At 44.4% G+C, this 12,650-nt stretch overlaps 1 protein-coding gene across 1 annotated transcript; it reads left to right on the forward strand.

The window, feature by feature from the left end:
* Positions 1-4,661: 4,661 nt before the first annotated feature.
* Positions 4,662-12,594, forward strand: LOC134002133 (collectin-12-like). The gene is made up of 8 exons (XM_062441415.1): positions 4,662-4,755; positions 5,283-5,369; positions 5,470-6,513; positions 8,397-8,897; positions 9,814-9,950; positions 10,113-10,222; positions 11,431-11,576; positions 11,697-12,594. The coding sequence occupies exons 1-8, from the start codon at positions 4,662-4,664 to the stop codon at positions 11,714-11,716; spliced, it is 2,139 nt and encodes a 712-aa protein (XP_062297399.1). The 3' UTR covers positions 11,717-12,594.
* The last annotated feature ends 56 nt before the right edge of the window (positions 12,595-12,650 follow it).

The following is a 12,650-nucleotide window of genomic DNA, read 5'->3' on the forward strand; positions in this document are numbered from 1 at the left end:
GTGTCAATTTCTCAGGATTAAAATTTTCCATAACATCAAAAACATCTTTTACAGTATATCTTCTTTTTTCAGTCTCGAGACCAATTACCCATTTTCTTTTTTACTTTGAATTCTTACATTTAACCTCCTGTTGTCCTGGAGTCAAGGAAGGAAGGAATTATGGAAGGAAGGAAAGAAGGAAGGAAGGAAGGAAGGAAGGAAGGAAGAAAAGGAGGGAGGAAGGAAGGAAGGGAGGAAAGGAAGGGAGGAAAGGAAAGAAGGAAGGAAGGAAGGAAGGAAGGAAGGAAGGAAGGAAGGAAGGAAGGAAGAAGGAAGAGAGGGAGGGAGGAAGGAAGGGAGAAAAGAAAGGAAGGAAGGGAGGAAAGAAGGAAGGAGGAGGGAGGAAGGGAAGGAAGGAAGGAAGGAAGAAAGGGGAGGAAGGAAGGAGGGAGGGAGGGAAGGAAGGAAGAAAAGAAGGGAGGAAGGAAGGAAGGGAGGAAAGGAAAGAAGGAAGAAAGGGAGGAAAGGAAAGATGGAAGGAAGGAAGAAAGGAATGATGGAAGGAAGGAAGGATGGAAGGAAGGAAGGAAGGAAGGAAGAAAAGGAGGGAGGAGGGAAGGAAGGATGGAAGGAAGGTAGGAAGGAAGGAAGGAAGGAAGGAAGATGGAAGAGAGGGAGGGGGGAAGGAAAGGGAGAAAAGAAAGAAAGGGAGGAAGGAAGGAAGGAAGGAGGAGGGAGGAAGGAAGGAAGGAAGGAAGAAAGGGAGGAAGGAAGGAGGGAGGGAGGGAAGGAAGGAAGAAAAGAAGGAGGAAGGAAGGAAGGGAGGAAAGGAAAGAAGGAAGAAAGGGAGGAAAGGAAAGATGGAAGGAAGGAAGGAAGGAAGGAAGGATGGAAGGATGAAGGAAGGAAGGAAGGAGGGAGGGAGGAAAGGAAGGAAGGAAGAAAGGGAGGAAGGAAGGAGGAAGGGAGGGAAGGAAGGAAGGAAGGAAGGAAAGGAAAGATGGAAGGAAGGAAGGAAGAAGGAAGGAAAGGAGGGAGGAAGGGAAGGAAGGAAGGAAAAAAAGGAGGGAAGGAATGAAGGAAGGACAGACGGAAGCAAGGAAGGGAGGAAAGAAGGAACAGTCAAAACAGACGGGGTCAATTTGACCCGGGAGGACGATACAAAGGTTAAAGGAATAGTTCAACATTTGGAAGGTTTAAATGAGAAGATTAAAGGTGTCACCCCTTCAGACGTGGTTGTCAGACAGTAGGAAGGGCTCATTAAACCTCCTCCTTCATCTTTCTCATGGTGGTTAAGAGGCAACTGTACAGTAAACTGCCATTTCTGTAACTTTCCTAAACAGACAAACCAACATTCACACCCACTTCATGCAGTGATTGGTCAGCTGTGCCGAGGTGAGAAAGGAGTCAGCGTTTGAATGTCTCTTTCTATTGTTTTTAGCAACTAGTTACTAGTTACGTTACTTTTCATGTGAACAGTACAACTGCTTTCCAGGAGAGACTGTCACGCATTTAAACAATATGACATCTACCCTGTTCCTCCTCTCTCTGTGACAGTCGGACAGTTTATATCTAGATATGAACATGCAAGATATTAATATCGCCAAAAAGCAACAATATGGATGATATCAAAATGAAGTAAAGTACCTCTCAATCATCGTGTGTCCAGCCCAAGCAAACTTTATTTAATTTTTAAAGAAAGAAGGAAGGAAGGGAGGAAGAAGGAAGGAAAGGAGGGAGGAAGGAACGAAGGAAGGGAGGAAGAAAGGAGGAAATGTGGGAGGGAGGAAGGGAGGAAGGAAGGAAGGAAAGTAGGGAAAGTAGGGAGGAAGGAAGGGAGGAAAGGAAAGAAGGAAGGGAGGAAGGTAGGAGGGAGGGAGGAAAAGAGGAAGGGAGGAAGGAAGGAAAGAAGGACAGAGCAAAGAAGGAGAGAGAGGGGAAGGAAGGACAAAAGGAAGGAAGGAAGGGGGATGGAGGGTGGAAAGAGAGAAGGAGGGAGGGAGGAAGGACAGATGGAAGGAAGGAAGGGAGGAAAGAAGGAACAGTCAAAACAGACGGGTCTGTTTGACCCGGGAGGACGACACGAAGGTTAAGCTTATTGGTCTGTTGTGATCATTATGCTGTTTTTTTTTTAAGAAGCTTCATTTTCACTGTTGCTACACTTTGAATGTCCAACAAGTGTGACATCATAGTCGTATCGATATCGAGATATTTGGTTTCAATATCAAGATACGATAATTTGTCCATATCGTGCATTTGATTTCTGACATGGTCGTATAATACATCGTAAGAGCCAGTTCTGATTTACCAAATATCAAGCTTAATGCCACTTATATCTATATAGTTTGGCTGCTGGTTAGCTTAGCATAAAGACAAGTGATAAACATATTTAATTGCCTTTTATCATATAACTTTGTGTAGTTAATTGTAATCGATTACAAATTAATAGCCCATTTTTCTGTTAAAAATATACCATAAAGTTACAAATATGATGGCAGATGTGTGCATTTTATTATTGGAAATCAATTATCAACACAACACAGTGACAAAGATGGTCAGAAACAGCATTAAGCTTTTTTTTAAATGTGCTCAAATCATAACTTTATGGCAAACCGAAGCTCAACAGGAACAGATGGGCACATTGGCCGGCCTTAAATGTTCCGTTCCTTCAGCACTGATTAAAGATCGCTCTGCGGATCCTCCACTTCAAAAGCAAATCACACAATGTAATTTATGTCCAACCTCACATGGGAAAAATAAAGACTCACAAAAACATCCTCTTGTGCTATGGGATCAAAAACAGGATGATGCAAAATAAACTGAACAATAAATAAAGTGAAACAGTGGAAAGGGAGCGGTGGAAAGAAGATGACTTCAGGCTCAGATACGTTGATGGGTCTCCATGGTGATTCAAGCGCGGTCGTTGTCTTAAATTTAAATTATTTCACAGTCACAGAGACTCTTGTCCTTAACTGGCCCGCATGCTGTCGTCATGCATTTAGAGATTGCTGTTGAAAGCTGGCTGCTTGTAGTTTTGTTTATGGGTTGTCCTCACATGATATCAAGTGTGTTTTTGCTGCAAGCTGGATGGTTCAGAGCCAACGAGACTGTCTGTATTAGCATCAGCTGTGTGTTGGAGAGTAATTATAATTAAATTACAGTTACTTATGAAGATGTTGGTGATTATAAAGGAGGTTATATCTGAAGTCAGACCTTTAAGATTTTACTCAGGAGGGTTTTTTCCTAATTTTTAAATATTTAACATGTTACTGAATACATATATTGCTGTTTTTAATTCTTTGAAATCAATATTTTGTTTATATATTTAGTAAATGGTAAATGGTAAATGGACTGTACTTATATAGCGCCTTTCTAGTCTTTTCGACCACTCAAAGCGCTTTACAATACATTTCATTCACCCCATTCACACACATTCATACACTGATGGCAGGAGCTACCACGCAGGGTGCCAACCTGCACATCAGAGGAAGCTAATCATTCATACACATTCATACACCGTTGGCACAGCAACGGGAGCAATTTGGGGTTAAGTGTCTTGCCCAAGGACACATCGACATGTGGACTGGAGGAGCCGGGAATCGAACCGCCAATCTTCCAATTGGTGGACGACCGCTCTACCTCCTGAGCCACAGCCGCCCCAATAAATAAATCATGACGTGGGCTTAAATGGAGTCACAGTACCAATTAAACCCACTTTATTCATCAAATATCTTTATTTTATATTCCAAAATCTACATGAACTAATGAATACATTTTCAAATGAGAGATAAATGTTGCTTTATAAGAAATGATCTCCCTTATAAATCATGTCAGTATCCATGAAACACAGCTGGACTTAGATTTTGGTGCTTAATGGGAACAAGGAAGGAAGGTAGGAAGGAAGGAAGGAAGGACAGATGGAGGGAACATTTACCCTAACAGCTGGAAACATTGGTTAGAAAATTAGAAAAGTCATCAAATGTAATAAGTTACATTACTTTGATGAAGTCATTGAAATAGTTACATTACTTATTACATTTTAAATAGAGTAACTAGTAATCTTTAATCTATGACATTTCTTCTTCTTCTTCTTCTTCTTCTTCTTCTTCTTCTTCTTCTTCTTCTTCTTCTTCTTCTTCTTCTTCTTCTTCTTCTTCTTCTTCTTCTTCTTCTTCTTCTTCTTCTTCTTCTTCTTCTTCTTCTTCTTCTTCTTCTTCTTCTTCTTCTTCTTCTTCTTCTTCTTCTTCTTCTTCTTCTTCTTCTTCTTCTTCTTCTTCTTCTTCTTCTTCTTCTTCTTCTTCTTCTTCTTCTTCGGCAGTTGGTATCCAGTTTATTAATGCATTACTGCCACATTTTCCTCCAGAGTGTGAATCAGATAATTTACTTACAATATAAATCCCTGTAACAGAATGCGTAAATAGCATCAATTAAATTGCGTTAACTTTTACAACCCTGTATAAAACTACATAAAGATGCATTTAACGCCATGTTGAATGGGGCCAGAAATAAAACCCCTTCACCCTAGCCCGTATTTGAAGGGATGGGTTGATTTAAAATGAATGATCTTGTCTCTTCTGTTGATGTAACCTCTGAGGGTGAAAGGCTTGGGTCTGAACTGTTGTCTTAACAGTTGGAACAAACAGCTTCCCAGCAGAGAAGCCCAAGCAGTCTCCAGAAAGAGGATGTGTCCCCCTGGCGAGGCTGGTGGTGGTAGCAGTGGGCCGGTTCCCCGAAATCCCAGACACATTCCAGAGGAAATGAACACTGGTGTCGCCTGTGGGGCGTGAAGAGCCTCCCTGCCACAGCGTCTGCCTCCTCCGGGCTGTCTTTGATCCGCCTGTTTACTGAAGACCCCCCCCTAGGTCACTTCCTGTCCCCTAGGGCCCTCGCCATGTCTCCCCATGCACCTCCAAACTCACTCTCTGTCATTGACCACCCACTCCATCTTTGCTGAATCATGTGTTTTTCCCCTCCCACCCTCCCTCCTTCTGTCTCTTGCTCAGTCACTTCCTTTTTCTTTCTCTCAGCCTAAATTTAGTTCCACTCCAATTTTAGCCTTTTCTACTTACGTCTGTCATACATTAAATGTGACCTAATCCAAGAGATTACGTTAATCGAGTCCACCATTATTACATGCCTACAAGATATGTAGACACGTCTCTTATAGTATCTGTCAGTGGTTTCCTCTCTGATCCCTTTTATATATGATGTCTGTGGTTGCAGGCAATTCTGGTCTGGTAATAAAGGACAGATCCTGTGTGAGACAATGACACTAACCTTTGTCCTACCTGCTTTTGTTACAGTGGTGCAAAAAGTTGACAGTGTGTCTGAAGGTATTGCAGACTATGGAGGAAAGATGACTGCTGTTGAGAGGGATTTGCAAAAGCTTGGTAAGTTTCATTCATCTGTGTTTGAATGAAAGTAAACGTTACAGTGAGAAGCTGAACTGTTTTTTATGATTGATGGTGCTGATGACTCTTTTTTCCTCAGATCATCGAACTGGGGTGAAATCTGAGAACACCACCACAGAGATCCAGAGTTTTAAGAACAACATCTGGACTCTTCAGAGGCAGCTGTCTGCGGTGGAGGAACGCATCCACAGCGACCAAGCTAAGCTGAGTCAGCTACAGAACGTTGGCTCAGACATCCAGAACAATCAGGACTCCATTCAGGGAGTGCTGAGCAGCAACACAGCCACCTTACGCCTTGTAAATGGCACCCTGCAGTCTTATGACGGCATCATTGGGGGTCTGCAGGAGGACACCGCCAGGCTGCAGAGAGAACTCCAGCAGCAGATGAAACGTCAGAACGAGGCGCTGCTCAGCATCAGCGGCCTGAACCTCACCCAGGCCCAGCAGAGAGGCTTCATCGCCGTTCTGCAGCGCTCAGTGGACGACACCAGCCAGGCCATTCAGAAAATGCGCAATGACTTTCAGAGCTTGGAGCAGACGACCCGACAGACGCGCTCTGATAGCGATTGGCTTCGAAGTAAAGTGGAGAACCTGCAGGTTATGTCCAGTAATGCATCAGTTCTGGCAAAGACCAACAGCGACAGCCTGGAAGACGTGGGATCGCAGATTACTATGATGTCCAACCAGCTCCAGAACACCAGCACCCTGGTTGAAACTCACGACCAGTCCCTGAGGGAGGTTATGGACCAGCAGAGGGACTTCGGCAACCTCACGTCCACTAGGTTTGACCGTCTGGAGGTGAGGCTGGACGAGTCAGAGCAGAGTATGGACCGCGTGACCGGCAACATCAGCTTCACCACGCAGCTCCTGGGCGCCATCAACCTCAACCTGAACGATTTGCGCACTTGTTCCGAGACCGTCGGCCGTCACGCAGAGTTCTTGTTGAACCTCAACAACAGTGTGACAGATGTGACGATAGATGCCGGCAGTCTGAGGTCCCAGCAGGAAGATCTGGCGGCACGTGTGGACAAGGAGGTCACCAACCTCTCTATTGTCATGGAGGAGATGAAGCTGGTGGACACCAAGCACTCACAACTAATAACCAACTTCACTATTTTACAAGGTGAGAGATGAACGGTGAAATGTTTCATATTGGGAAATACGAAACTATTAAATAGTCCATTAACCCTCCTGTTGTCAAGGAAGGAAGGAAGGAGGAAGGAAGGGAGGGAGAAGGAAGGAAAGGAGGGAAGGAAGAAGGAAGGAAGGAAGGATGGAAGGAAGGAAGAAGGAAGGAAAGGAGGGAGGAAGGAAGGGAAGGAAGGAAGGATGGAGGAAAGAAGGAAGGAAGTAGGGAGGGGAAAAAAGGAAAAGAGGAAGGGAGGAAGGAAGGAAAGAAGGACAGATGAAAGAAGAAAGGGAGGAAGTAAAGGAAGGAAGAAAGGAAGGAGGGAAGGAAAGAAGGAGGGAGGGAGGGAGGGAGGAAGGAAAGGAAGGAAGGAAGGAAAGAAGGAGGGAGGGAGGGAGGAAGGAGGGAAGAAAGGAAGGAGGGAAGACAGAGGGAGGGAGGAAGTAAAGGAAGGAAGGAAAGAAAGAAGGAAGGAGGGAAGGAAAGAAGGATGGAGGGAGGAAGGAAGGACAGAAGGAAGGAAGAAAGGGGGATGGAGGAAGGTAAGAAGGAGGGAGGGAGGGAGGGAGGAAGGACAGACGGAAGGAAGGAAGGGAGGAAAGAAGGAACAGTCAAAACAGACGGGGTCAATTTGACCCGGGAAGACGACACAAAGGTTAAAAATGAAGCTGGAACTAGCTTAGCTGGACCGTTACCTTAGTAGATGAGAATCTTCAGTCTTTTACCTTTTTTGATGATGTCAGAATTTGGCGTATTTATAGTTTTTATCCTCAGTAACTTGTCTTACTTTTTATCACTATTTATGAGATGTATGCTTTACTGTCATCCTGAATTATTTGGTACCGTACAGCTGCAGCGTTGTGTGTCCAAAGGGGAAATTTCCCTGTGGGGCAATAAATTGTTATTGTATCTTATAAAAATGTCGGCACAGGTGGAAACAACTATCTTGGCTCTCAAAAGCTTCAATGTGTTATGTGTTGTTTGTGTAATTTGAAGAAAGAAAAGTGTAAAAAGTTGGAGTTTTACTTATGAGTCAGTATTTGTTGGTCTACCTTTGGACAACGCCAGTCTTGAAAAGTGTTATCGACCGTTTCCTCCAAGTAAAGAAACGTATTATTTCAGAGTATTTCTCCAAATGTCAAAGACTCCTTTAACCCTCCTGTTGTCCTCGAGTCAAGGAAGGAAGGGAAGAAGAAGGAAGGAAAGGCGGAAGGAAGGAAGGAAGGAAGGAAGGGAGGGAGGAGAGAAGGAAGTAAAAGGAGGAAGGAAGGAAAGAAGGACAGAGGAAACAAGGAAGGTAGGAGGGAGGAAAGAAAGAGAGAAGGATGGAGGGAGGAAGGAAAGGAAGGACAGAAGGAAGGAAGAAAGGGGGATGGAGGGTGGAAAGAGAGAGGAACGAAAGAAAGAGAGAAAGAGGGAGGAAGGAAGGAAGGAAGGAAGGAAGGAAGGAAGGAAGGCAGGAAGGAAGGAGGGAATGAAAGAAGTAGGGAGGGAGGAAGGAAAGGAAGGACTGAAGGAAGGAAGAAAAGGGGGATGGAGGGTGGAAAGAGAGAGGAAGGAAAGAAAGAGAGAAGGAAGGAAGGAAGGAAGGAGGGAAGGAGGGAATGAAAGAAGCAGGGAGGGAGGAAGGAAAGGAAGGACTGAAGGAAGGAAGAAAGGGGGATGGAGGGTGGAAAGAGAGGAAGGAAAGAAAGAGAGAAGGAGGGAAGGAGGAAGGAAGGAGGGAATGAAAGACGGAGGGAGGGAGGAAAGAAGGACAGAAGGAAGGAAGGGAGGAAAGAAGGAACAGTCAAAACAGACGGGGTCAATTTGACCCGGGAGGACGACAGGAAGGTTAAAGATGGTTTCACTGGCTAATTGCTTGTTTTCTGTCTCAGGTCCTCCGGGTCCCAGAGGCCCAAGAGGGGACAAAGGACCTCAGGGACCAGCTGGTCAATCTGGCAAGAAGGGAGAGAAAGGTGATAAGGGTCCAGCGGGGATACCAGGTCCCAGAGGAGATCAGGGTTTCCCAGGACCACCAGGTTTACCAGGGTTAAAAGGTTTGCCAGGCGTCCCCGGCGGCCCCGGGTCCAAAGGCTCCAGAGGGTCAGGAGGCAGAGCCGGGCCTTCTGGTGCTAAAGGAGAGCCGGGTACTGCTGGTTTGCCCGGGAGAGACGGACAGCCTGGTCCTCAGGGGGCACAGGGCCCACCGGGTATCAGAGGTGCAATGGGGCCAGCTGGAGAGCAGGGACCAAGGGGACTGCCAGGACCAGTGGGGCCTCCGGGAGCAGCAGGACCACCAGGACAACCAGGATTCCCTGTTCGGGTTCCAGCGATGCCTCTGGGCCCGGTGTCTCTGCTGGACGACCGGACCGTGGCTCCTACACTTTGGGCTCCAGGTAACTTCAGTCAGAGAGCGAAAATAACTGTTTTGACTGTTCCTTCTTTCCTCCCTTCCTTCCTTCCTTCCATCCTTCCTTCCTCCCTTCCTTCTTTCCTCTGTCCTCTGGAGAAAGGAAAAGTGGAAGGAAGGAAAGAAGGACAGAGGAAAGGAGGAAGGAAGGATAGAAGGGAGGAGGAAGAAGAAGGAAAGGAGGAAAGAAGGAAGGAAGGAAGGATGGAAGGGAGGAAGAAGAAGGGAAGGAGGATGGAAGGAAGGGAGGAAAGGAAAGAAGGAAGGAAGGAAGGAGGGAAGGATGGAAGGAAGGAAGGAAGGAAAAAAGGAAGGGAAGAAAGGAAAGGAAGGAAGGGCGGAGGAAAGAAGGAAGGAAGGAAGGTAGGAGGGAGGGAGTAAAAAAGGAACGAGGGAGGGAAGGAGAAAGGAAAAGAGGAAGGGAGGAAGGAAGGAAAGAAGGACAGAGGAAAGAAGGAAGGAAGGATGGAAGGGAGGAAGAAGAAGGAAAGGAGGAAGGAAGGAAGGAGGGAGGTAGGAAAGGAAGGAGGGAGGAAAGGAAGGAGGGATGGAGGAAGGAAAGAAGGAAGGGAGGAAAGAGAGAGGAAGGAAAGAAAGAGAGAAAGAGGAAGGAAGGACAGAAGGAAGGAAGGAAGGAGGGAAAGAAGGAAACAGTCAAAACAGACGGGATCAATTTGACCCGGGAGGACGACACGAAGGTTAATAAACCAATGCATTTTGGCTTGAGGCCTTCATCATAAAACATTCAGACTTTTTTCCCTTCTCTATAGCCTTCTCATCAATCTTCTCATCTAACTCTCTGCAAAAAAAAAAAACCCAAATAAGCCTACTTCCTATAAATAATCTTGCACTATTAATAATGATAATGTCTCTTATTAAATGAAATCACCTGATGTTTGCAGGCTGCCCTCCTGAGTGGGCAAACTACAGAGACGGGTGCTACTTTTTCTCCAAACTAATGGACAGTTTTGATGAAGCAAAGGCAATGTGTGAAAAACAATCTGCTTCATTGGTGATCATCAATGATCTGGAGGAACAGGTGACTATTATTTTATTAGGGGGGGGGGGGGGGGGTGGGGGCATTGCAGTTGCTTATAATGCAAATAGGCAAAAAATAGCATGGATGAATGTTGTATTTAGTGTCATTTAGTATCATAATTCTTCTGTTTTTGACTCTTTTTCTGTCCTCATGTCACCTCAGAAATGGCTGAAGAGGCAGATCCTTGGAAAGGGTTTCTTCTGGATGGGTCTGACCGACAAAGGAGACGAGAATGTGTGGCGATGGCTGGATGGGACTGAACCTACTTTCACGTCAGTACAAACAAAAACAAAAAAACAAAAAAAAAACTCTCATCACTGGGAACATTTTCTTCTCTGTAAAAGCTGCTGCTGTTCCCAGGATGGATATTTTGTCTCAGAGCTGTGCAAAACACTGCTTTCCAAGAATAATAAGAGATTAAAAAAAGCACATTTACTGATAAAGCCGGTGGGTAAAACAACATCAAACCTTCAAATTCCTGTGAAAATCTCAACTTTCTGATTTTCTCTGATTGTGTTGACTAGCGAGTAAAATCCTCTGTTGCTGCTGCTCATTCAAACAAGACAAATACTTTCAAATTGAGAGAAGTGTGCAACCTGTGCACACAAAAATATCCAACAAATGTACAAAACTGCACATAAAAGAAATGTATAAAAAGGCGAAGGGTACAAAAACCAGCTTTAACCTTCCAGTCTGTTTTGACTGTTCCATCTTTCCTCCCTTCCTTCCTTCCTTCCTTCTTTCCTTCCCTACGTCCTTCCTTCTTTCCTTCCTTTCCTTCCTCCTTTCCTTCTTTCGTCTGTCCTTCTTTCCTTCCTTCCACCCTTACTCTTTTCCTCTCTCCCTCCCTCCCTCCTACCTTCCTTCATTCCTTCTTTCCTCCATCCTTCCTTCCTTTCCTTTCTCCCTCCCTTGTTCCTTCTTTCCTCCCTCCCTCCTACCTTCCTTCCTTCCCTCCTTCCTTCCTTCCTTTCCTTCCTCCCTTCCTTTCTTCCTTCCTTCCTTCCATCCTTCCCTCCTTCCTTCCTTCCTTTCCTTCCTCCCTCCTTCCTTTCCTTTCCTCCCTTCCTTCCTCCCTCCTTTTCTTCTTTCCTTTCCTCCCTTCCTTCCTTCCTTCCTTCCTTCCTTTCCTCCTTCCTTTCTTCCATCTTTCCTTCCTTCCTTCCTTCCTTCCTTCCTTCCTTCCATCCTTCCTTCCTTCCTTCCTATCTTCTTTCCTTCCTTCCTTCCTTCCTTGACTCGAGGACAACAGGAGGGTTAAATAAGATTTACACAGAAATACAGTAAAGTGAGTTAACTTAACAGATCCAAAACATTGCAGAGGCAGGAATATTTAATGATCAATAAAATCAATAAAATATGTGCAATCTGCTGCAGAAATTGGAAGATCCCTGTCAAATACCTGCTGCACTTTTATCAGACCCTTTATATGAAACAGTGTAAATCTGATGTGAGGTCGCCCCCTGTTGTTTGCCTGCAGGAAGTGGAAGCCCGGTCAGCCTGACAACTGGGGCCATGGGCATGACATAGGAGAGGACTGTGCAGGTCTCGTCCACGAAGGGTTATGGAACGATTTCTTCTGTGAAGATCGCATAGGCTACATCTGTGAGAAGAAAATGGAGACCCGTAAGTGATTGAACTTTCTGTATTAACATTTCTTTCAGGCTCTGTGTCTCTTCTTTGTCTTCCTGTTCAGTTTTTTTTCCTCAGAGCTTTGTTAATGTCACTTTTCCCGTCTTTCCGCAGCATTATTCCCAAGCTCATAGCATTATCTTGAAAGGGAGCTTGCAGTGAGCAGCTAGACTTCACCCATTGTGGCACCGGTCCACTGACCCAGCACATGGACGGTCGGTACGGAGAGAGCAAAGGGACAATTTTTTAAAAGAGCCCGGTGCTGCAGCAGCGAGCGTCTCTCTGATGCTGATGAGAAGCATTTCTCCTCCAAAATGAAACCAGTCCAACGTCACCAGCAAGTGCAATACAGCGGGGCAACCAAAGAAGGAGAATCAGTGTTTTCTATTTTTTTAAATTACCAAATCACCTATTGAGTTATATATAAATATATATATATAAATATTTTTTATGGTTATTTGAAATACATTTTATAAAACTGTATTCCACGTGCAACTGAATATCTGAATGTATATTTCATTATGCAAGTTTTGTAGGAAATTTATAAATTCTATGAATCAGAATGGATTCACCGTAGTGCTTTTTCATTATATGTAATTTGTCTTAAAAGGAGAATAAAAAAGGTGCAAAAATGATGCGCAAAAAAAATGACGCTGACATGCTATCTTCCAGAAAACTGTTATCTAACCTCATGAATGTCTTTATATAGAATATTCATTTTTATACCAAGAACGAATGAAATATTTACACATAAATGCAGAAAAATCAGCTTGAGTTTTGGTTCAAGACTGCAAGTTTACAAGTTTAATACTTTATGTACGGTATGTTGTGATTACGGGATTTATTTTTTAACTATTACAAACAACATATGTATGTTTATGAATGAGAATCTGTGGATCCCAGCTACAAATATAAAATGTGCCATTTTCTGCACTCAGGTAAATACTGTTCCCTGTTGAGTATAAAATGAAGTACGGCTACGAAAAATGAAGAAAACGCTCACAAATAAATCTGTAAAACCCCACGAGGCTTTTTGTATTTATTGGCTTATTTCTAGATTTACATGCC

Source organism: Scomber scombrus, chromosome 20 (genome assembly GCF_963691925.1).
Source record: "Scomber scombrus chromosome 20, fScoSco1.1, whole genome shotgun sequence".
In the NCBI taxonomy this organism is placed as follows: Eukaryota; Metazoa; Chordata; class Actinopteri; order Scombriformes; family Scombridae; genus Scomber; species Scomber scombrus.